Here is a 26961-nt window from a genome sequence, read left to right as displayed (position 1 = left end):
GAGAACAATGTATCCCCTAAAATTTAAAGCAAATATATTGGGTTTGCATTATATATACTGCAAGATATTGGAAAACCCAAGATAAGACATTAGAAGAAAGTAGTTCAGGTGTTTTGTATTGAGGAGTTTCTGGAAGAAATATCAAAACTTCTCTGGGGAGGCCTAACTCTAATTAGACTGTAGAAGATTCTTATAGAATAAAAATGGTTGAATATGAGCTCAGAATCTAAAATCACAAACTCTTCAAGAAAGTTCACAGTACACAGAATACTAAATTCTCCAATGAACAGTTATTTCAGGCCTAGTTCACTGGCTGTAAGCTGAAATAACTGTGGTGAGATGGTCTGGGGCCTGGGTGTAATGTTAAGGCAAGCATACTTTTGTGCAGTGACTCTGTGACCAGAAATGGTTTGCTTCCTTCTGTCATGGAGTGTGTTTCTGACTCATGTATAGAAGATGATATGACAATACTAGAGTTTTATTTTATATTACTTAGCTGATAATTGTTATATCATTTTGCTGCTAATTATTAACATACTGTATGTTTACTTAATATTAAAGCCGTGTTAAGAATTCTAGTTAATTTTGGCATATTTGAGGATACCTTTTGGAGAGGGAACATATATAGAAAAGTGACTATATTGTTAATAAATCATATGCACAATGGGAATGGTTAGAATTTAATGACTATAATGTTTACATGACACCCAGTCTCAAATCATCAAAGCATTCTGAACATTTTAACAATGTGCACAGTAGTGGAAATTAGGTGTGGCCCTGATATTTAGAAGGACAATATTTTATTGTAATGAAAGAAGCTGGAGGTCATTTATTAATGTGTTGGTTGCAAAGTTATTACAAGCATCCAACCCAGTTGCATTTTTATGTGACAAGGAGCTTCGTGTAGGACTTAAAAAGCTAGAGAAACATATTCATATTCATTAGAAAACTGAAAAGTGGTGCTGAGACCAGATGCACTAAATTAGTTTCAAAAGGTTTTCTTACCAAATGATAACTTATGAATTATATCATGATATCTAAAACACATTTTTTAAAGGATGGACAAATTTGCACTTTTATGTAGATATGAGTGACTTCAGTCAGTTCTTAGTGTTGTGCCTGATATCAATTAGAAACTAAACAAAGAAATAGCCCTGTGCCATAACAAAGCAAATTACTGAAAAAAAATTGCTTTTATCTAGTTAGAGACAAAACTTTTGCACCTAGAACACTCAAGTAAATCAGTATTCACTAATAGTGTTCCTGCCTAGATTGGAAGAAAAGTGAGGAATTTCTTTAGTGATGTCAAATAATAAAAAGAAGAAGAACAGTGATAAAACCAATTTCCTAGCATGATCATACATTGTCTATTATACCACTGTGCACTTGCTGACAAGAATTTGCATACAAAATTGAAGACTTTTTGTCTCCTGCAAAGAGTATGATAAATTTCCTCAGAGGATAGTTTCTAAATCATCACTGTCTTTTCAGGGGTACTTTTGAAGAAATGATTACCAAACACATTTCCTTTGTTTCCAAACCACAGTATAGTGGCTCTCCCATAGCCAGATGCTTACTTCATTTCTAGAATATGTAAAAATATGAGCCATTTTCTATCCTCATTATTAATAGAGTCAGTAACTTGTAAATTCCTGTTTGTCCTTCCTTGAATATGGCTAACTCTTAGAACTCATTCCTGTCCTAAAGGAACTAGATCTACAAGCATGGTAATGACCACACTAATACTATCCAGTTTCATAAATAAACTGCCTACTTAGGTAAGTAAATTTTACTAGCTTGGCTTTCTAACAGGAGTTAGGAAGAACATAAATAACCATTTGAAATGACAAGACATCACGAGATGCATGTCTCCCTGTGGCTATTTTCTCTTGAAAAGCTTTTTGTGGGGCGTCTGGGTGGCGCAGTCGGTTAAGCGTCCGACTTCAGCCAGGTCACGATCTCGCGGTCTGTGAGTTCGAGCCCCGCGTCAGGCTCCGGGCTGATGGCTCGGAGCCTGGAGCCTGTTTCCGATTCTGTGTCTCCCTCTCTCTCTGCCCCTCCCCCGTTCATGCTCTGTCTCTCTCTGTCCCAAAAATAAATAAAAAAAAAAAAACGTTGAAAAAAAAAATTAAAAAAAAAAAAAAAAAGAAAAGCTTTTTGTGCCAAAGAAATGGAAAATGGATACTGGATCTCTCTCCCTCTCTTCATATATATGTATGTATACATATATATGCACATATGCATATGTGCGTGTATATGTATACACACATACATACATACATATGTGTATATGTACATATGTATATATGTATACATACATACACAAATACCATATACACACATATGCATATACATATAATTTTTCAATTTTTTAACCTGGATGCCTATTAACCACAAGAGCCAGTAACTACATCCACATGTATTTAGAGATGATGGTGTTGTCAAGTATCTTTTATGCCACTGCATGGTGTTTAAGAGCACAAATTCTTTAGCCAGATGGCTTTAAGATGAATCTCAGCTTTACCACTTACTGTTGGGGGGACTTGGACAAGTTATTCAACCTCTCTTGCCTTGTTTCCACATTATAGAATGACATTAATAATAGTATCTGCCCCAGAAGGTAGATATAGGTTTTATAAAATGAGTATTTGTAAAGCACTAAGTTGCTAATAGTAAGCACCATACAAGTGTTTGGTAAATAAACTAGAACCATTTCTACAATGGAGAAGAAAATTATGGTAATTGTTCTGTCGAGTAAACATACTTGATTAAGATTGGATTTTCATCATTTACACATCAAAACAAGGCCAGAAATCACTGAAGTGTAACTGATAAGCACTTCAAAATGTTCTTATTTTTTACAGGTAGTGGAAAAAAATAAAGGTACAGAATAAAAGTCACTTTGCTGGCATATTTTTAAAAGAATAATAATGTTTTTTGAATACTTATATTATTATGAAACGGAAACTGTAACCCAATTACTTTCATATACTAGATATGGCGCAGCTTAAATATTTTTAGGATATAGCAAAAAGAACTAACCTCCTGCAGGTTTTATTTATAAAATATGTGAGATCACATTTTGGGGAAAAAATTAAATAATGCATGCAGAAAAAAACAAGCAAGCAAACAAACAAAAAATACCAAAAATACTGCATTAGAGTTTTCCAGAGAAATATCTATGCATATCTATCTTTTTTGCTAGCTAGTCAGCCAGCCATCAATCTAAGAAATTTATTATAAGAAGTTGACTCACATGACTATGCAGGCTGGGAAATCCCATGACCTGACCTGCTGTCTGCAAGCTAGAGAGTACCAATGGTGTAAATCCCAGTCTGAGGGCAAGAGAGAATCAGTCTCAGTCATGCAAAAAGCACAAATTCTCGCTTTTCCTACCTTTCAACTCTATTTAAGACCTCAATACATTGGATGCGGCCCATCTACATTGAGGAGGGCAATGTACTTTATTCTACCTACCTATTCAAATGCTAATCTCATCCAAAGATTCCCTGTCAGACACTACCAGAGGTGATGTTTAACCAAATATCTGGGCATCCCATAATCCAGTTAAATTGACATTTAAAATTAACAATCTCACTCGCCACAGTGCTAGCAGTTCTCTGAATTGGAAATCAACTGTTCTTAGTCTTCTGATGATTTTATATCTATATTTTGTCACTTTAAATCTTTGTGGCTTACATTACAAAAAACTTTTTACCCTATTAAATTGTTAAGCCCTTGATAGCAGAATTCTTTCTTAAGTAACTTTTATTTTTGTATATGACACACAGGATTTCCTTAATTATAAATTTGTTAGGAACTATCAGTTGGAAGAAGTACATTAGTGCCTGAGTACCTACTGTCACTGAATATGAGAATTTGGGGGCTGGAGAAAACCTAAGAGAACTGTGCATCTTTCTCTCATTTTACACAAAAGAGATTTGTCTTATTGAAGTTAAAAAGCAATGTGATTATTAATGATTCCCCCAATATGTAGCTTTGAAGTTTGAGGTCACGGAAGACATATTTGTGCTCACCAGATTTATTTTCTGGGTACACAGGAAGACTATATCCTCCAGCTAATTTTCAGTGAGACTGGGGCCACCTAACTGTATGTAGGCTGAAGCCTCTTCTCAAGTTTGGCCATAAAAACTTCAGTGCAATCATCCACCTTCTTTTTTTGCAAGCTGAGTTTCAAGAGCCATCTTTTAAAAATGGAAACATTACAAAACGGAAGTCACTACCTGAAAGAGTCTCCAAGAAGATCCACTTAACATGTCTGATTGTGATATAGGCAAGAATTAATTTTGTTCCATGTTGTCAATCAGATTTCAGGTTTAAATTGTTACTACAACATAGTCTGGCCTGTTGTGCATAATGCAGAATTTTTCTGCATGACAGTTGGATTTTCCCAAATAGTTGCGTTCCTTACAAATTTCTTTCCATAGCTGTGAGAATAACCAACAATCTTTTTAAAAATATCAAGACACACATTTCTTGTATGCTCTTATGGTTTTATTTAGATTCTAAGAGTATGTAAACATTTATGTGAGGAACTTTTTCTTGGAAAAATCATCCATATAAAATTTTACCAGCTAATGTTCTTTACAACTATGTGCTTTTCTAATTGCTTGATAATTTTTGCAGTATCACTGAATGATAAACTCAGGAACTTTGTTAATAAAATTTAATAATTACTTATTTTAGCAAACATTTCAACTTCAACAGTAATAAAGATAATAAATAATGTACTTTGAAAAATCACAAAAATTGAGATGAGATATCTGTATAATATTAAATAATATTCTATATTGGCATTTTTATTCCAATATTAAGTGATTTATAGGATCAACTTCTTGAGATGAACATCATCTCTGATTTGTCCTCATCTTTTATTTTTACTGGAATATGACTGTCCTGAGGGTAATGACTCAATGTTATACAAGATTGTTATATATGATTACAAGAAACCAGTGCATTTCTGGGAAAATGCAGTTTTTTGAGCAGGAGGGAGATTTGATGATTATTTTAAACAAAAACCATAGAAGACATAAAAATGAACATAAAATGATATTTCCTGTCTTGACAATTTAAAATTCTTCTCTAAGTAATTCTGTTGGCAAGTGGGGATGGAGGGATAAGTAACAGAATTTATTCCCTGCAATATGTTGTTAACCATAAATGCAAAATTTTTAATTTCAATTTGAGCAAAATTGATAACAAGTAGGCATATATAACACACTTTCAAATGAAAATATGTATACATATGTCCTAATTGAGAATTCATGTATTTATTATGTTGTTGTTGCTGTTGTTGTTGTTGTTGTTGTTGTTATTATTATTTCAGATGCATTACTTTGAAAATTTAGTTTTAATTATTTTAAAATATATTGCAAGTATGGGGGGTGAGACATATTCTGTATCAACCATTTCTTCATAACCTATAAACATTTCTACAACTATGAGAAATATGGGTATCCTACTAGTTTTAAATACTAAATTTAATTTTTCACTGTTTTTAGTTTCCTAGGACTACCATCACAAAGTACCACAAAATGGGTGCCTTAAAGCAACAGAAATATATTCTCTAATAATCTGGATTCTCAGAGCCTAAAATCAAGGTGTCACCAGAGTCATGTTCTCTCTGAACACTCTGGTGGATAAGCAATTTTTTACCTTTCTCTTAGCTTCTGCTATTGACAGCAATTCTTGCCCTTCCTTAGCCTGTAGATACATCACTACAATCCTTGCTTTCGTTGTCATATGGCGTTCTTTCTAGGTGTCTCTTCTCTTCTTATAAGGATACCATATTAAAATAAGGGCCCACTCTACTCCATCATGACTTCATCTTAACTTGATTATATCTAAAAGACTCCATTTCCCCCCAAAATATTAGATTTATAGATACCAGGGGATAGGACTTGAACACATCTTTTTGGAAGAGTTCACAATTCACCCATAATATCACATATGTTTTCTTGGTCAACTTCTATTTTGAAATGGAAGTATGGATTCTTCCATATTAATCAATCAATCAATTAATTAAAATTAACTAATTAATTAAAATTAACTCTGTGGGCCTCAGTTCCCTCACAAGTAACATAAATGCAGATCCAACAGAATGGCAGAGACGTGTTAGTGTTTATAATTGTTTTTGCTATTACTGCAACTACTTGAGTTTTACTCAATTTTCATGGAGCAGTTCCATAGAGAAACTGAAATGCTCTGTAACTCAGAATAGTATCAGCATTTACCTAGGTAACATGATATACATTCTTTTGGTGAAAGTTATTTGGAAAACTTGCCAGTAACTCAATAATAACAATATCAATCAATCACCATAGTAAGGTAAATATCAAACCAAAATGTAGTAGAGATAGATGTACAGATAGACATACATAAAGTATAGAATCAATTATATCAACATTTTTTTAATCCTCTGCTCAAATTCTTAGTGCATTTCATAGGCTACTATGCATTAGCATCTCTGAAGGGTTGGGAGTGATAGTTTATAATACTTCCCAAACTCAGTGCCCACTGACAAAATTTTAATTGTATATCTTGGGAAAATTATATTCCTTAGAACATGTATTGAGAAATGATGTATAAAAAATAATAGATAATTGAAATTAATAGTTAAAAAAATAAATTTAAGTGTAACAATGTACCTTAAATTATATTAGTAAAAATTGAATCTCTTAGACATACAGTTTTACTGATAATACCTTTTAAAAATATGTATCGGGGCACCTGGGTGGCTCAGTCGGTTAAGTGTTCGACTTCAGCTCAGGTCATGATCTCACAGTCTGTGAGTTCAAGCCCCGCATTGGGCTCTGTGCTGACAGCTTGGAGCCTGGCGCCTGCTTCGAATTCTGTGTCTCCCTCTCTCTCTGCTCCTCCTCTGCTCATGCTCTGTCTCTCTGTGTCTCAAAAATAAATAAAAACATTTTAAAAATTTAAAAAAATGTGTATCTATTACAGTATTCTGGATGACAAATTTAGAGATTAGTTTGAGGAATTTTGCTGCTGAAATTATTGAACTAAAACCTACAAACAAAATGTGTTGTTCGGAAGACTCAATATTGTCAAGAGACCAGTTCTTCCTAATTTGATCTACAGATTCAGTGCAATCTCAGTCAAAATCCCAACAGGTTATTTTATGGATATCAACAAAGTGATCTTAAAGTTTATATGGAGAGACAAAAGACACAGAATAGCCTACACAATGCTGAAGGAGGAGAATAAAGTTAAAGGTTTGACACTACCTAACTTCAAGACTTACTGTAAAGCTGTAGTAGACAAAACAATTTACATTGGTGAAAAAAGGCCAAATAGATCAACAGAACAGAACAGAGAGCTCAGAAACAGACCTATGTAAGTACAGTGAACTTATCTTTGACAAGAGAGCAAAGGCAATGTGATGGAGCAAACATAGTTCTTTCAAAAGATGGTGCTGGAATAACTGGGTATCTAATGCAATAAGTAAATAAATAAAATCTAGATACAGACCTTACACCTTTCATGAAAATTAACTCAAAATGGATCATTGATCTAAATGTAAAACCCTAAACTATAAAACTCCTAGTAGATAACATAGGTGAAATCCCAGAAGACTTTGAGTATGATGATGACAAAAAAGGCAGGATCTTTAAAAGAAATGTAAATAGGGTGGACTTCATTAAAACAAAAAACGAAACCAAACCAAAACAAAAAACTTCTGCTCTACAAAAGACTCTACCAAAAAACAAACAAAAAACAAGACACCAACAAACAAAACAAAAACTACTAGAACTGATCAATGAATCTAGTAAGGTCTCAGGATACAAAATCATCATACAGAAATTTCTTGCATTCCATACACTAACAATGAAGTACCAGCAACAGACATTAAGAAAACAATCCTATTTACAATTGCACCAAAAATAATAAAATATCTAGCAATAAACTTAAACAAGAAGATGAAAGACCTATTCTCTTAAAACTATAAAACAGTGATGTTAGAAACTGAAGATAACAAAAAGAAATGGAAAGACATTCCATGTTCATGGATTGATAGAACAAATATTGTTAAAATTTCTATACTACCCAAAGCAATCTACAGATTTACTGTAATCTCTATTAAAATACCAACAGCATTTTTCACAGAACTAGAACAAACAATCCTAAAATCTGTATGGAACCACAAAAGACCCTGAATAGCCAGTCTTGAAAAGAAAAACAAAACTGGAAGTATCACAATTCCAGACTTCAAGTTATATTACAAACCTGTAGTAATCAAAACAATATGGTACTGGCACAAAAACAGACACATGGATTAATGGAACAGAAAATCCACAAATGCACCCACGATGATATGATTAGCTAATCTTCAACAAAGTGGGGCAAGAATATCCAATGGGAAAAAGACAGTCCTTTGAACAAGCGCTGTTGGGAAAACTGGGCAGCCACATGCAAAAGAATGATATTGGACCACTTTCTTACACTATACACAAAGATAAACTAAAAATGGATTAAAGACCTAAATGTGAGAACTGAAACCACAAAATAATGCATTTTAAAAGGAGAATTAAAAAAATAAATAAATGGAGAATTAAAATATGAAACTCACTGTTGTGCATTATATTGGAAGGCATAGATATAAAAGGAAATTGAGAGTATCACATGTTGAAAAGAGTGAGCCAAAGTCTTCATTTTTAGACATGTACAGCCAAAATCCCTAAGGCAAGAACTTGATAAGTAAGTTGGGATGCAGAAGTGGGGGCAGAAAGAGTATGGGAGTGTGAAAGAGCACTGGTCCTTTGCAGTGACCTGACCAGGTTTCAGGGCTTTGTTCTGCTCCTCTAGGTTGGTGACTTATTTCTCTTTGCACAAAGCACTAGATTTTCTGGGCTCTATATGCCTAACCTGTGAAACAAGAGTGATAAACTAGAAGGTCATTTTCAGCTGGAAAGTCAAATAATGTGTGACTTTTGGGGGAAAAAGAGGGGGGGTAAGGGTGAGGGAGAAGAAGATGATACTTGAAGGATTAACAATGATGGTTTTGTCATACATGACAGAGTCCTGATCATGGTGGTAGACAGAAAGAAAAAGTTCCAAGGTAGAGCGTGGTTGAGTATTTAAATATGGGAGGATATGTATAGACTAGAACAGGGAAAGGAATACAAGTAAGATACTAAGGCTACACATAAGTGAAAAAAATCCTTCTTTCTTTGGAAATAATAATAGTTAATGCTTATTAAGGATGTACTACACAGGAGCTGTCAAGTGCTTTGCATACATATTTTTTAACTCTCACAAAAATCTAAAAGACAGGAAGTTTTTATTCCCATTTTACCATTAAGGAACAGAGAGGTTCCTTGCCTGGGAAGCTGTGAGGGGGACAGAATTGTGACTCAAAATCCTGACTCCAGATTGTGGAGGCTGGAAGGCAAAATCCTGTGATTTGATCACTTACTAAGACTGGTTACTTAGCCAAATGATTTACTACTCTGCACCTTTGTTTCCTTATTCATAAGGCAGAATATTTTCCTTCCTATCTAACTTTCAGAGCTACTCTGACATACTTGAGAAATTGTTACTTTGTAAAGGGTAAATTATGATAGATATGTAACATATTTTTATTAAAAATGGACAAAATGGCATCTAAGGCTTTAATTTAAAGAAAAGAAATTAAAGGTCTTAAACTTAAATGCCCTTCATTACTTCATTAATGTAGACAGGGTCATATAATTAAAATAAAGAGAGAAATAGTATTGTAAGCTTAAAGGGCAAGGGAAAAATTGGACAAGTTAATACTGGATAATCCTCGGTAGGACTACTATATTTACTCTAGTTTGATAATGGGAAATTTGCCAGACCATAACAAAGGAAATTCCAGATTATGATTTAGTAGATACTCTTATGTTGGCTTCAATGCCTTTTTGGTTTCTATATAGTCTGTCAACATTCATACCATCTTATATTAGTGCAGTGTGTCAGACATACAATTGCACTCACTATGGAAACCAAGATTTCTCATGAGATTCTGAACATTAGCATGACAGCAACATTGGATACATATACCCACACAAGAGCTTTTCTTTCTGAGTTTTCTCTTTTTCTTCTTTGGCTAAGACTAGAAAATGCAGAAATAAAGCCTGAAGCGTTTGGTTTTTGTTATTTCTTTGAACCTGAATATGAATTTCCTTCTATTTTCAATGCTGTTGTTGTTTAATCCAAACTACTTTACTTTTCTTTTTGCAATGCAGCAAATCTTAACAGCATGATGAAAGCATGGGTGGGAAGCATTATTCTTACTATTTTTGTTATTTTGGCTCAATAAAAAAATCTGTGTGGAAAAAAAGACAAAGGGGAAATTATGTCTATGCCCACCCACAACTGGAAAGCCCTCTTTAGTTAAAATAATTAAAGCCTAGTCTCTGGCTGGAGTCTGTGTGTGTATAAACCTCAGAGATAACATAAAAACGGCCTTCTGGGCATCCTCTGAGACAGAGGATGTTCAATCAGATTCCAAGAACTAAAGAACATGTGTTTTACAAGAAAGCAAGCCAAAATACAAACTTTCCTTTAAGAACTACAAATACCATATGGAAAATTGATCCCATAAACTAAGAAGAAAAACATAATAAAGGCACGGCTTTTGAGTCTCACTATGCCATTTAATGGATATAATCTAGTCTTTTACCTTAATTTCCAAAAAATGATTGAATTAAATGGGAAGATTTAACTAATAATTCAATACTATTTCTCACTGTATTAGTAAACTTTGTACAGATTTCTACCTTTTCTTGTTATTTTGCAAAATAAACCAATATGAGAGAAAGGGGGCAGAGATGGGGAGACAGACCATTAATTTCATTGGTTTCCTGTATTATATGGTATTGTGGGTGTTTATGTTTCTTTTCAAGTAAAGCTGTAGGATAAAGAGTTTAAGTTCTAAGGAGTTTACCCAATATATAAGGAGAATAGAGAGGTGATAGTCTCTGTATTTGGGAACTTATTTACTTACTGTATTTGCTCATAATTACTAAGGAAGACAAGATGTCAGTGATGAGTTTATAAACTACAATTAGCATAAACTATATCCTTACATAAAGTTATATTTGTTACATGATCTTTACTATTATTTCCAAATGATACAGAAATAATGACATTTATCAAGTCTTGTATCTTTCATAGGTTCGTTTGCTTTGCTTGTAGTTTATAATAGTGTATTTAGTTTTTTTTTTTTTTACTTTAGTCAATTTAAGCATACTTACATATTGCCCCTTTCAGATAATTCTGTCATTTCCTAGAGAATTATTTGTTTATGTTTTGCAATTTTTCATTATGTGCTTATCTTTTGAAGGGATTTTTGTTTTTCTTAAATGAAAAGTCCATCAACTGGCTTGTAAAATGATCCCTCCAAAACAGATTTAGGTTTATTTTTGTTTTGCACTCTATGAATATCATGGGTTTTGGGTAAAATTTTACCAATCTTTTCTTCGAGATTCCCATAGTATGAAAAAAGGGTAAATTTGAATTCCATACCAGAACAAACATAGGATTCTGGTCTTTATTTATTCCAAGGAATTTTTTATTTTCCTTTCCAGAACCCTGGGGACAGAAAAGCTTTGTAGCCATGGCCAAAATGTATGTAGTACTACTCCCAGTGAAAGGACCACTTTTGATGAATTCTGACTCTGCACAGACATCAGTTTAACTCCTTGCCTCATGCAGTTTCAAGACCTGTTCTCTAGTCCTCTCTGTGCAGATATTAATGCCAGACTTCTTACTGTTTGAGCCCTGTGAAAACCTGATGACTGACCTTCCCTGGTCTGGGCAAAATGAGTTTGCATCCTTTTGCTCTGCCTTTCAGTTTCCTTACCATTGGTGACATCTATGGATTTCCTTTTCTTTCCTGTAAATTCAATTCAATAAACTCAAATTCATCATTTTAGGCAATTTGTAGTAGAAGATGTTCCTGTCATTTTTCTGGAAATTTAAATCTGAAAGGACCTTTTCATTAATTTTATAAAGTTGACCTCACATTTGCAAACTTGAACACTTTCATAATCCTTGGTTCAGAACTCACTCTTATTGCTCTTCCATGGCTTGCTTTTACTAGTCATTGTTTTTTAAACTTACTTATTTTTGAGAGAGAGACAGAGAGAGACAGAGAGAGAGAGAGAGCAAACGAGCAGGGGAGGGGCAGAGAGAAAGGGAAACGAAGCAGGCTTCAGGCTCCAGGCTCTGAGCTGTCAACACAGAGCCCAGCACGGGGCTCGAACCCATGAACTATGAGATCATCATCAAGCATCACGAAGTCAGATGCTTAATTGACTGAGCCACCAACGTGCCCCTTATTAGTAATTTTTAATAATATTATTAGTATCTTAAAACTCATACAAAATAAAACTTAGGATCTTGACGATAAGGTAGAACAGTGGACAAATGATGATATAGCAGTCAGAACGAATAATTCATAGTCACATCAGCCATATGCAATGGATGTTAGCAATATGCTATTAAGCATTAATAAGTTCCAAAAGATTAGAAGCACTATTACACCCATTTCAAAAAGTTATTAAAAAAAAAAAGCAAGAGAATATTGACTACTAGTTTCAAGTTGAAGTTTGTCTCTGGTGATGGTACTTGAGGGCAGGTATAAAAGTACAATAATGGGAGCAGGGAGCACTGCATAGTTAGATGTATATTATTTTCAAACTTTTTTCTTTTCTTTTCTTTTTTTTATTTATTTTTGAGACAGAGAGAGGCAGAGCATGAACGGGGTAGGGGCTGAGAGAGAGGGAGACACAGAATCAGAAGCAGGCTCCAGGCTCCGAGCCGTCAGCCCAGAGCCCGATGCGGGGCTCGAACTCACGGACCGTGAGATCATGACCTGAGCCGAAGTCAAGTCGGACGCTTAACCGACTGAGCCACCCAGGTGCCCCAAACCTTTTTATTTTCAACTCGAAACAGTTTTGTGTAAAATTCAGATATTGTCCACACTGCTCTGCCCTCTGACTGTGGAATTTCTTTTTTTTTATTTGTATTCCCAAGTAGTTCTATAGTGTCTACCATTTGTAGGATTGCAAACAAAAGTGTCTACTTCAAAGTAGGGAGGTATTCTGATCTTTTTATAGCTGAAATGATGCAATGATGAGATCAATTCATAGTTCTTTATTTCATTGAGGCAGATTCACTGGATTGGGCAGACATTTCACAGGACTATATGAAAATAAACAGACCCAAGTTTTGGCCAAAGTTGTCTCATAGAAACTTGGTAAGCCCAAGACACACACCATTGTAGAAATAATGTGAATTTACACTTTTTGAGAAAGACGAAGAAAAATATTAATGTGATCTTATAGAGAAAAAATAAATTAACAGAAAAAATTTGTTATTCCCCACTTTTTTTTTCTAGATAGAGAAAAAATAATAATCACATGTCTGAGGAATTTCTGGTAAATTTATGATTGGGTAAAGAGTACCCTGGAAATAATCACAAATTAAGATACTCTAACTTCCAAAATATTCTCCCAGCCTTCTTCCTTGTCTGAGAGTTTTCAAGAATAGACTATTCTCATAATTTTTTTTAATTTTTAATTTCTTAATTTTCAAAAATTCCACTCAAATTGGTATAGTCCCCTTTCTTCCTGCCCCTCTCTTCTAAACACAACTGTACACCCATGAAATAACACAAAAGGCAACCAAAGGAGAGCTCTCAAAGATTCTAAGAAGATTATGGACTTGTTTGGAATCCCAGGATTTGAGAAATTGGCAACTTATCTTATGTTTCCCTACTCAACAGAAGAAATTGACCCAGATCCCTCATTTCTCAACCCCCAACCTAACAACATAAGGCAGCTCAGGTAGGCTCATTCTGCCACAGGATGGAATGGGTATATCTGACTATATCAGAAAAGCCCAACACCACTAAGAATGGATCAGAATCTGTGCCAACAATAAGTGGCCATTGGAAATGCCCTCTTGTTGGTTGTATCAACAAATGCTCATTCATTGGGCCTTTTTTTCCTATGTGATCTTTGTTTTTCACTTAGATGTGAATGACCTCACTCTGAGGGAACACTGGAGTGAAAATTAAGGACGCTTTTTTCCAAAGAGATTTACTTTTTCTGCTTTGAGAGGGATTCACTATCCATTAAAAACTACTATAATCTTCTTCATGCAGCCTGGCTTACAGTATCTTAGTTTCACCTCTCCTAGTTTCGAGTCTGGGTTTCAGGACTTCATGTTGATATGGTCATTGGTCAGCTTTAGCATTTACTTATAAATTTGAATTCCCATTTCTCTTTTTCTCTCTCTTTATCATAAAATATTATGTAGATACCATGAATGCATTAATCATCCTATTTTATATAAAATCAATTTAAATTTTGCAGCACAGACCGTCACAGCAACTGGTTTGGTTATGGCACAAAGCTAAATTCTCAAACAGACTTTTTGACTACTTAAAATCAATTAATACATGCTGGTGATTCTGCAACAACTCACTGGCTGGGGAATTACTGGTGTACCCAGTCAAGGCATTGAGAAACATTTTAGGATAAAAATTAAGCACTTTGATTACAAATTTTTAAGACTTATTCACATCTATCCCCAACTTTAACTGGGTGAGCATCACCATTTTTTTCTCTAAATTTCCCTTTGAAATTTTGAAAGGTCATTGAAAAATACATCGATACTTAACTTGAAAAGATATTTCAATGTGTGTTCCAGATGATTCTTTTCCATAGCTACCTAATAACTTTACCACATAGACAAAAAAAAATATAGGCTGTATTAAACTTTGTAAGAATTAGAAGCTAAATTTAAGTGCATACATTTATGAGAATAAATTGTTCACTTTAGAATGCCAAAAATCTTCATTTATCCTAAATGAAAGATGTTTATGAATAGTAGTACTGCTAAGAGAGTTACTCTTGATTTTTTAGATTTTAGCATGCAACATTCAATCTTGACTTATATCCACATAATGTGTTATATCATTAATTATAATAGCAATAGAAGAAAATGAACCCATAAAACACTCACTTTATACAAAGTGAATATAAATGATAAATAGAAGAAAGTCTTATACCTAAAATATAATCGAGGAAGTGAAAAACCTTAGGAATCTGTAATGTGTTTTGAATCTACAGCCCTACTGCAATGACTTAGAATTTTCCATCAAATCCTCAGCCATATCTTCTAGGATTTATTTAATAGTGCATTGAGTCCATGATTTTATAGATAGTGCACATTACGATCCCATGAGTAGCTTGTTCAAAATAGAGATTCGTGAAACTCATCACAGACCTATAAAATCAGAATCTCTGGAGATGAAAGTTGGGCATTTTTATTTTTTAAGATTTTTCAGTTAATCCCAGAATAAACAATTGAAGATTTTTACTTAATTGCTTAAGTTAACTTAATTCTCACATTCAAATTCTATGATTAATTTGGATCCTGCATTAACCAAAAACTGAACATAAATTTATTTTAATAAAATTGCCAAATCACAATCATAAAGAGGATTACTAACTTGACAATTCACAAAGCCAAAAAAGAAAAAAAAATCACTGTTTTTTTTCTAGTTTGTGATTAATTTATGTACAATATTCCTTCCCTACTTATAAGAATTATTTTCTAAATACCACCTGCCTGCCTTCTGAAAGTCTATGGTAGTCACTCATAATTTAGCATATTTTTTTTCGGTGGGTAAATATCAAAACATTTTATTTCACAGATAGAATGCTAGTATCTTGGTATTAGGAACTTATGCCATATATTATGTTTTTACACAACTTTTATTTATTTTGAGAGAGAGAGAGAGAGAGAGAGAGAGAGAAAGAGCCTGAACAGGGAAGGGGCAGAGAGAGAGAGAGAGAGAGAGAATCCAAAGCAGGCTCCAGGTTCAGAGCTGTCAGCACAGAGCCTGACACGGGGCTTGAACTCACAACCGAGAGATCATGACCTGGGCGTAAGTCGGACACTCAACCAACTGAGCCACACAGATGCCACTGTTTTTACACAATTTTTAGAACAATATTTTTAAAGTATAAAAATGTGATTTAATGGGTAATCTTATATTATTATTATTACAATTACATACAACATAATACAGCAATTATATTTAAATTTGAATTTTTCATTTGACGGAAAGCATGCTACATTAAACAAATAAATAACAACAAAATCGCAATATTATTTTCCAGTTTAAGAGCTTGGAAATTAGTTGGTTTGATCTATTGTACACCACTATACCCTAGCTGGTTTCTGGAGTCTCCTTTCTTTCCAAATATATTTGGTGTGTAAGTATATAGCGAGTAAAATGAAAACTTGAAGAACTTGTCATTGTCTTGCATGTGATATAATTTGTAGAATGTATATCTAAAAGGTTTTTGCATTTCTTGAATATTATTATTGTTTATTTCATCAATCTATGAGAAGCAAGATTTTTAAAACATTTTGCACAATATATAAATCTGTTTTTCTCTACATGAACTCCACAAATATTGGCTACCATTTTAAATTACATATTAAAGACTTACATCTTCTCTAAACATTTATGTAAGAGAATGTCCTGTCTAAAGACATTAATTTCCTCTTGCAGAGTAAGTTCTTAATTTCTTTCTATTATATTACTACTCTGGATAATTAGAATCAGTGTACTGTACCCATGTTAGCATAGCATGTTGCTATTAGAAAACTTACTTAACGTAGTTAAGTTTCCATTTGAGATTTTTCATTTAACTATGATTTATATTAAGGAATATTAAGACTATATTAAGATCTATTCTATCTCCAGAATGTAAAATAAAAATTATAAATATCATTAAGAATTACAATTTCTAGGGGCATCTGTGTACCTCAGTCGGTTAAGCATCTGACTTCGGCTCAGGTCATGATCTCATGGCTCGTGGGTTTGAGCCCCACATCGGGATCTGTGCTGACAGCTTGGAGCCTGGAGTCTGCTTCAGTTTCTGGGTCTCCCTCTCTCTCTGCGCATCCCCCACTCATGCTCTTTCTCCATCTCTCAAAAATGAATAAACATTAAAAAAATTAAAAAAAAAAGAATTACAATTTCTATTTTGAAAATAATAATTTCCTAAATGAAAAATAAAAAAATATAGATAGCTTTGTTTTCCACACTAACAAGAGAGAAATTGAAAATGACTTTGCCTTGTTTCTTTAGTTTATCAGTTTTATCAGTTTTATTGGTCCTATATCGAAGATTCATTGTATAAATCTTTCAAAGTAACTAGGTATTACAAGAATACTTTACAATGCAGCTCTGAGAGCAAAAATTCTTGACACAGGAAGCCATTTTTATAAATACATGTTTTCTTATAAGAATATTTTAACATGTCTCTATATGTCTTAGAGAAAATTCTATGCAGTTTTTCTTCCCCATTCAATCATCATTTCAGACTTTTTATTATAGTATGTCTACTATAACCAATAAACCAAATTACAAATGCTTCTAATTTTCAACCATTACTGAGATTTGCACTGTTAAGAGTTTTTAGGCTTTTTTTCTAATCTTTCCTGATCTGAAAGAATTCACATATTTAAACTAGAAGAGATAATGAAAACGCCATTCCTTCTAAATACAGCTTGCAGCAGTTTACTCACTGGGCTTGCTGACCTTTTCCTCCTCACTTTAGTAAGGCCAGCTAGTAGCTTTACCCCCTCTGCATTGAGCAGGAAGGATACAGTCCTTGCATTACTAATAGTTTCTAAACCACAAAAACAAACCCTAGAAATAAAAGGTAAATACAAATATTAAGAAAGCTAAAACGTTTGCTAATGGTTAGAATAAAACTTTTTTTTTAATTTAAGGTCTCTCCTAAGTTTAGGAAGACACAAAATAAAGTATATGGATGTGACAGTAGTTTTAGTAAATACTTAAAAACTAAAATAATAGGTCAGTGGTGTATCATTTCCAAAGTGCCAGAAAATAAAGAATCTTAGACTCTATGGCTAGCTGAACGTACTTACTATCTGTCATTCTCCTTATGCTGTTGCTTTGAAATAGCATAGCATGTTGCTTTGAAATAGTCTAATACTCACTTGCCCAGGGCAAATCATTGTTCAGGACAGGGGAACTTTCCAGAATACTGGCCACATGTATCTGAAGATGTAGGACACTCCAAGGGAAACATTTGGCATTCATGCCATTTCTTTACTGTTAGTGAAAATGTGCCCACTTGACAAAGCTTGTCTTACTTTTCAGGTAGCATGAATGAAAACCAAGAGACCAGCAGTATTCCACAGTCAAGTTCCTGAGTACTCCACTCCAATCATCCAACATTTTTAAAAGGATGTTTTAATAAAGCACTTGTCCAATAAGAGATTTAACAGTACTTGGGGACTATAATATGTCCCATTTCTCTTCTATTTCTCTTGATTTCCGTTTCTTAACCCAGCGTAGCAAACTGCTACAGGTTTTTACCAAAATGCAGTTAGCAGTAGTTGGAAATGTGTTATTTCTCATGACCAAAAGTGTTCAGCCGCATTATAATGGGTCACATTTGCATATAACTAGATGGCCAAGCAAGGTCTATTTCAGTGATTTGGCAAATTCAGCACAGTCAATACATTCATCACTGTTCTTGTCATCCTCTCTCAAAACACCATCTATTAAGTTAATCAGTCCAGCTTCACTCATTGGTGGTGCCTGTTCCTTTTCCTCCTTATGGATGCCAGCAATGACTGTGGAAAGTTCTAGGCTGTCAAGCAAATTATTGCTGTCATAATCATGCAGTTTGAAATAATGGAGCTGCAGTGCCTGTGGGAACATCTCTACCTCCGGTTTGTTGATGAAACCTTCTAGATACTCCATGATATGCTCTTGGTCATGCACTGTGTTCTTATCCAGGCCCATGCTGTTGGGATGGGAGAAGTTTGCCCCTGGCTCCTCAGCCCTAGTACCTAGAGCACAAAAAGCCCAGAGCAGGCCACATATGAAGGGGGTTCTGAGCAGCCACAGAGATCTCATTGTCACTGATGTGAAATGTTGAGGTTTGGGAGTGAACAGTCAAGAAAGAATTCTTTAGATGTCTTCAGTGCTAAAAGGATGGTTTTCTTAAAGTGGGGTCAGGACCTGTGGGCAGGAAGAGCTGCATTGGGGTTGTGAGGAGTCGCTCATTGTGTACTTTCAAGTGGGGAGGTAGTTAGGGATAGCATAATTCTCTAAGGAATTTGGAAGCAAGGTTTCTAGGACCCTGCAGTGCTAGCTGTTGTTAGGAAAAGGTCACTTACTACTGTCTAGTAAAACCTTAGTTATGAGACGCTTCACATGTAGATCAGTGGCCATATGCTTGGACGATAAGTGCTATCATATATCTTGTGGGTTGGGTAGAGATAAAGAAAGTTTCCAAAGAGATTTTTTTTTTATAGCATCCTGGAGGTCAGGCTAATGTCAAACTAAGGTTGCCTTTTGCCTCTAGCAAACTATTAGCATCAAGACAGCCAAGCTCCTTAAGGAAGGTCACTCTACCTATCTCAAGTACTGGTCAAAGGGCTATAAGTTGTCATGAAGTTTATTTCTTTTTTTCTTTTGCATTTGTTCCCCACCTCAATCACTGGTACCCTCACTGCTCCCAGTTTCCAAGCAGTTTTCCTCAGACGTGAAGCTTTCCAGCCTACTTTTCATTATTTCTTAAAAAGAATCTTGTCATCACATTTTTTTAAATTTTTTTTTATGAAATTTATTTTCAAATTGGTTTCCATACAACACCCAGTGCTCATCCCAAAAGGTGCCCTCCTCAATACCCATCGCCCACCCTCCCCTCCCTCCCACCCCCCATCAACCCTCAGTTTGTTCTCAGTTTTTAAGAGTCTCTTATGCTTTGGCTCTCTCCCACTCTAACCTCTTTTTTTTTTCCCTTCCCCTCCCCCATGGGTTTCTGTTAAGTTTCTCAGGATCCACATAAGAGTGAAACCATATGGTATCTGTCTTTCTCTGTATGGCTTATTTCACTTAGCATCACACTCTCCAGTTCCATCCACGTTGCTACAAAAGGCCATATTTCATTTTTTCTCATTGCCACGTAGTATTCCATTGTGTATATAAACCACAATTTCTTTATCCATTCATCAGTTGATGGACATTTTTTTAATGTTTATTTATTTTTGAGGGAGAGAGACAGATAAAGAGAGAGGGAGACAGAGACAGAGACAGAGACAGAGACAGAGGAGGGGCCGAGAGAGAGGGACACACAGAATCCGAACCAGGCTCCAGGCTCTGAGCTGCTTAACTGACTGAGCCACCCAGGTGCCCCTTAACTTATTTGTCTTTAATTGGTAATAGTTTTGAAAGAACTTCCCAGATAAACTGTCTGTTTATTTTTAGTTATTGAAATTTAGTTAATAAATATATATTGTAAACTTCTAGAGTATGAGCAATAACATTATGAATCATATTACCTTGCTTTATTTATGGGTTGAAAGTAAGAGAAAGGTGCAACATTACCTACCCATTTTTCTAAGATAAAAGAAATTCCTGCATTCTAAAAGTTTAATAATCTGTTTTTGAAATGTACAAACAACTAAAACTTAGTTTTTCTCTCTCTTGTAGACTTTTTATTGAGGAAACTTCCATAATTCAATAGTTATACTTTTAATATTTTAATTGGGAACATTTAGAAAAGCGAATGTGCTACATTATTCTGTAACTGGAGATTCAGTTAGTCAGTATAATGATGGTTTTTTGCCAAAATTAATTCTGACAAGGAACATTGGCATAATATATTAAATGCCAAGCCATAGAAACAACACCCCAGAAATAGGAGCTGATGATTCAAGCTTGGCAGAGTCTCCTTGTGCTCAATATTAAAAACTAGCATAAAGCCTGGCCATAACAATATTTGAAAAGTAAAAATTTTTCCTTCCAACATGTTCCTCGAGTTCAAAAACATAATAATGGAGATATCAAAGACTGTCGGAAAATACAGGTCTAGAAAATAAGGTCAAGAGATGAACTTGGATTCTGCCACCAATAAATAATAGCCACAAATTATCATGGAAAGAATTTTTTGAAAGCTTTTAGACAGCTTCCATCTGAGACTGTGTTGGTCCTTACATTCGATCCTTTCCAGTAATGCTTTATGTTTGTTAATTCCTGATTAATGTTGTGAGATGGATTAATTTTTAAAGGTAACAAACATTACAAAAAAATATATAAATAATTTCAATTTAGCTAATTAACTCATGTCCTTATATTTGATCTTATCCAGATAACCATAGACTGTTTTTTTTTCCCCCAAAGTTCTTCAACAATTCTGGTTGTCTCTTCATTAATTCACACTACCCCTATAATGATGGTAGTATACTACAACATTCAAAATAAAGCCATGAAGTCCTAAATATCATTTACTCCACTTTACTGTGATTCACTTTAAAGTTAAGTAAAACATTTTCTTATTTAATCTTTAAGAAAGTGCTACTCCATATTCAAATCAATAGTATTAGTAGTCTAGTATATCTGTTTTATTTCACAAATGAGTAACTTGAGAATACAGGAAAACAGCAAATGAATTAATGAGTCCAATAAAAAAAACAAGTGGTAGAACAGGAATTTTCTCTGAAGATTCAATATTGTGCAAAGATGTAGGGGTAAAGAACTGTGCTAACATCCAGTTTTAAGTTTCTAAATCATCTTGGCTATTCTGCAGTAACAGGATCTGAGCCACTGGGAATAGACATGCATATGTGACTGTGTGTGTGCATGTATGGGTGTATGTTTAGTATGTATTGCTATATTTTGTCATATAGAGTATGTTTACAATTACATATATACTATATTCTCTTTCACAGAGAAACACAGCAACCTATATTTGCATTTAATATATATTGTTTTACAACTAGCATTTCAGTTTATAAAACTTAAAATATATTTGGTTAATTCAAAAAATGTCTGATTAACAAGGAAACTCTATTTTGTTAAAATCTCAGCTCAAATATCAGACATGCAGTATGAAAAATATGAAACACACAAACCATAGTTTCATAGAACTGGAAATGCTTTAAGAGAGCATATAAACTGAACCATCATTTAAAAGATGAAGAAAAGTCCTCTTTCAGTGAAGTAATACCATTCAGAATATCTTAAGGAGTAGAAGGAACTTTTTATGAGAACACATAACACAGTAGACTAGTGTTGTAATAGTGTAAACACTGATTATGACTAAGTAGAAAGCAGTATTAAATAAAGAGACAGTATTGTACACAGGTTAAAAGTTTGCATTCTGGAACTAATTTTTGAATTCTGGTTTCCATACACTTTATTTAGCTGTTGAGCTATTTTATCTCTTCACTTTCCATTTTAGGATAATAATGCTACATTTTTCATGGCATTGGTAACTATATATTAGTGTAGATACATTAGAGTCTAGCGTATATTATGCATCCATAAATATTATTGAATATTATTATTAATATATATTATATATAATTCATATAATAATATATTATATAATGTATATAAATAATGAATATTGTTATAATAGTTATTATTATTTACTGTATTAAAGCAATTATGAGAAACTGTGAAAGAACAGATACTATCTTTCCCTACTTTTTATTGTATTTGGAAGGAGAAAGGGACGCTAAGCATAATTCATTTTCAGGTAAATATGGTTATCAAGGCTTTAATTTTAAAGAAACCAATACTTAGTGAAATGGGGCTTAAATATTAGTAAGTGCCCTTATATGGTCTCCACTGGGCAATCCAACAAACCAAGCTGCATTATGTTGGTGAGAAAAAAAAAAGACAATGGAATTTGTTCCACACTCTCAGGTGACTTCTAAGGAATTGACTGTTCAAACTGAAGAAACCCAAGAATGTTCAGGAAATGTTACTAAAGAAAGGAAGGAAAGCATAAATGGAATTAGGCACTTCGTTTTCCTGAACTGAGGACATAAATCAATTTCATTTCACATTCTATTCTGACAATTTGCTGGTGTCTTCATTGATAGCTACTTGGAAAATGTCTCATACTATGTTTATATTTTTCAAGAGAGGGGATAATATAACAATGTTACAGGCAAGAAGAGGAGGGAGGTTACAGGCAAGAAGAGGAGGTAGTCTATCAGAAACTTTCTATTCTAGATTATAGAGTCAAAGAACCTAAGAATTCAAACATTCTCAGAAATAATATAGTTCCCCTTTCAATCTAATTGCTGGAATGTCTCACATGTTTGAAATGTAAATCACATGCCTTATTAGATTTTGAGTTTCTTCAGAACAAAAACTAGGAAGAATAGGTTAAATCTTCAGGCAAAAAATATCTGAGTCAATAAAAATGAATATTTCTAACAAGTAAAGCTGTCCAATAGTGAAATACACTTTCTTTTAAGTAGTGAGTACGCTTTTTGAGGAATTGTTTCAGAGACTTGATGACATATAACTTCTGGATTAAAGGGAAACAATTAGGGTAGATAACATTTAGTTTATGAGCTAATTTTAAAATTCAGTGATCTCATGAATGTCATCTGTACCTATCTTAGCAAAATTACATAGGAAACAGACATTATTAAAAATTAATTCCTCATTCATGGGGCATCTGGCTGGCTCAGTCGGCAGAGCACATGACTCTTGATCTCAAGATCATGAATTCAAGCTCCATGTTGGGAGTGAAGTGTACTTAAAAAAAATCTTCATTATAAAATTAAAAATAGAAGGTAGACTGTACTGTTGGAAAACCCCAAACAACGTTTCTGTGATGAAATGCTAAAATATGCTCTTCAAACATAAAATAACTAAGATGGATTATAAAAGCATGCTTGAGTGATATTATAAAGGTGAAAATAATGAGTAATAAAAACAAGCAAAAAACTATTAGATATGCCAAGATTTTGAAGACATAAGCTAAAACAGATAATTTTCTTGTATTATAAAATATAAATGATGGACCTCCTGTGTACAATCCGCCACATTTGGAAACCCAGATCTACTCCATTCTTAGAACTCCTTTTATTCAGCTCAACTGTTCAAAGAAAGATTCTCTACAGGAACGGCTGAGATATTCACTTGTAGGAGGTAAGACTTAAAATTTCAAATAAATCACTTCTAAGCTATTTTACAAGATATTCATGTGAGATATTTTGTAATCGTTAGGAACAGATTATCATGCAACATATTTTAAAGTAAGAACTTAAACAAGACAATAGAAATAACATAGTACATAATGTACTTTTATTTCTGTTTTATTACCTCATCATTCTCAGGAAATACAAATAATCAATTCGCACTTTGGAGACTAAGTGTTGATCCTCCTTCTTTGGCCACCACTCAGAATTTCCAATATGATGCATTTCAAGGGATTCAGGAACCTATGACTTTCCAGCTACTTATTGAAGTTACTGATGAATTAGGTGGGAATAAAGCAAGTCAGCTGTCAGCCACTATAATAGTCATAATTCATGTGTTTCCTTGGACCACAATGCAGCCAACTTTTTCCACAAAAACAAGTACAACTACAGTAAGTACTTAGTGATGAAATGTAATTCTAAAGTAGTCTGAATTAGTCATAAACATAGAAACTATTTGGGAACTTTTACAAGAGTTATTCTTATATTTTGGCAATAAAAGACATTAATGAAATAGTTACTTTAATACATAGAATTTCCATTATCAAAGTAGTGAAAAATTGTTACAGTTGTTAGTTGCTAATTTTGAGTCAGGTAAATATAAATGTTAATCATTTTTATAGGTCTTTTTGATATTATTTAGTTTAGATTCTTAGTAATTCTGTTCTCATCACATTATACTTTTCTGTATTTAAATGAACACTCATGAGGTTTTCTTATATACTTAGTACTATAAATTTTACAAACATATTTGAAAAGCTTGTTTCCTTGAAAAGTATGTAATTTCACTGGAAGACAAGATATACATTTAGAATAATTTAAATAAATCCTGGACAATGTCAAATGATAGGGCAATTGTTATTTAACTCTGAGCTTGAAAATAAGGTAAGTTTATTTGGGCTGAGATAAGCAGTAAGTTCTCTACAATAGAAAAGAAAAAAATAATAATATAGTTCTTTAAGGACATATTTTTAAAATTTTTAAATTTTATTAAATTTATGTATGTATGTATGTATGTATGTATGTAAGTAAGTAAGTAAAGAGAAGAAGAAAAGCTTTGCAGGGGGGAGGTATAGAATTACCTAGGAAGAATATAATCTATTCTAAGAATATAATCTATTCTAATCTATTCTATTCTAAGGAAATGCTAAGAAGGTAGTGAAGCTGGAAGTTAGATTTGTATTAGGAAAACAAAGCTCATATTGGTAATGTAAAATAATTGAGCATGGGATATCCTGAATGCAGAGATTAGAAGTCTGGATGATTACTGAAAACAGAAAGTTATAAGTTTCATAGCAGAAGACAGACTCACAATGACTCATAAACTTTGTTAATGTGGAAATAAAGAGAAAATTAATGATGCATAGGAAAACTTTCTATGGAATATGCTGTTTGATTTCTAACAGGTGGACTTTGAACATCAAAGTAGGAATTCATATCCATAACTCCACTCACATTATTATGATGCTGCCTATATAACAAAGCTAACCCAACAAGATATGTTTGAATTAAAATAGCCATTTGCTGGAAAAAATTTATAGAAAATTTCTCCCTTGCTTGACTTCACAGTCAAGAAGTTTTGCATTGGCTATACAAAATCATCATAATACAATTTGGATAGTCTTAATCCAAAGAAAACAAAACATTGAATTAAAGTGGTGTGGGACTGTTAATGCTCCCAAGGGCCTACCAGAAGGAAATTTAAATTCTCTCTGTGAGAGAATAGCAGTATCCTAAGCCTCCAATTATTTCTAACAATTTTTCAATCCACTGAACACTACATGATTAAATATAGCTAGGCACATGAGAAAATAAGATTTCATAACCAAGAAGCAACAAAACCACAAAAAGCATAAACAGAAACACAATAACTACAGAAATGTTCAAAATCAAACTGCAAAATAATTATGCCTATTTAGTTCAAGAGATATAAACCAAGTTTGAAATTGGGTCAGAGTATGAGAGACCATACAAATAACAGAATATTTGAAAACATATCAAATATATCTAGAAATTAAAAATACAGTAGCTGAAATTAAATCCTGGCCATACTGATGTACAGGATATATAAACACTAAAATGAACAATTACTGAATACACATTTTTTTGAGCACACATGAATGAATATATTAAGCTATAAAGCATATCTGAACAGATTTCAGCAGACTGAAATCATGCTATTATCTGTGACTTTAAGAAATTATACTAGAGATCAAAACAAATAGGTATTTAGAAGTTAAAGGAATAAAGAATATTTTATATGAATGAATTAAATGCTACATAATAAAACTGTGAGAAGTTAAAACAGAATTGAAAGCTATATATTTTCCCCTAAGTACCATTTTAACTGCATCTCACTGGTTTTAATATGTAGTATTTTTGTTACCATTCATTTAAAGACATTATCTATTTCCTTAAAACTTCTTATTTTCCCTGCATGTTAATTAAAACTACATTTCATCTGAAGTTAGAAAGAGAAGAAGAAAAATAAATAAATAAATAAATAAATAAATTTTATTAGAGATTTTTAAAATAAATGAAATGATAAGAAATGAATTTAATGAAATAGAAACAAACATAGAAAATCGAAGCCAAAAGTCAGTTATTTGAAAATGATAATAAAATCTATATATTACTCTGGGGAGGCTGAGAGTGAGCAAGAGTGAAGTCCCATTTTACCAATGTCAGAATGAACGGGAAGACAACTGGTGTGGCATCTCTTAAGAAAAGGGAAGGGGGGGGCACCTGGGTTGCTCAGTCAGTCGAGCGTCTGACTTCAGCTCAGGTCATGATCTCACAGCTTGTGAGTTTGAGCCCCGCTTCGGGCTCTGTGCTGACAGCTCAGAGCCTGGAGCCTGTTTCAGATTCTGTGTCTCCCTCTCT

The 26961-nt window shown here is 33.5% G+C and overlaps 1 protein-coding gene across 1 annotated transcript; it reads right to left on the bottom strand.

The window, feature by feature from the left end:
- Positions 1–18543: 18543 nt before the first annotated feature.
- LOC125929851 (multiple coagulation factor deficiency protein 2 homolog) lies at positions 18544–18985 on the bottom strand. The gene has a single exon (XM_049641357.1). The coding sequence runs from the start codon at positions 18983–18985 to the stop codon at positions 18548–18550; it is 438 nt and encodes a 145-aa protein (XP_049497314.1). The 3' UTR covers positions 18544–18547.
- Positions 18986–26961: the final 7976 nt, after the last annotated feature.

This window comes from Panthera uncia, chromosome A2 (assembly GCF_023721935.1).
Source record: "Panthera uncia isolate 11264 chromosome A2, Puncia_PCG_1.0, whole genome shotgun sequence".
Lineage (NCBI taxonomy): Eukaryota > Metazoa > Chordata > Mammalia > Carnivora > Felidae > Panthera > Panthera uncia.
Note: the sequence above shows the minus strand (reverse complement) of the source record. Positions and strands in the feature narration are given on the sequence as shown.

What these genes read in the sequence shown, in the direction of transcription:
- LOC125929851 (XM_049641357.1), bottom strand. Translation starts at nt 18,985, where the DNA reads ATGAGATCTCTGTGGCTGCTCAGAACCCCCTTCATATGTGGCCTGCTC.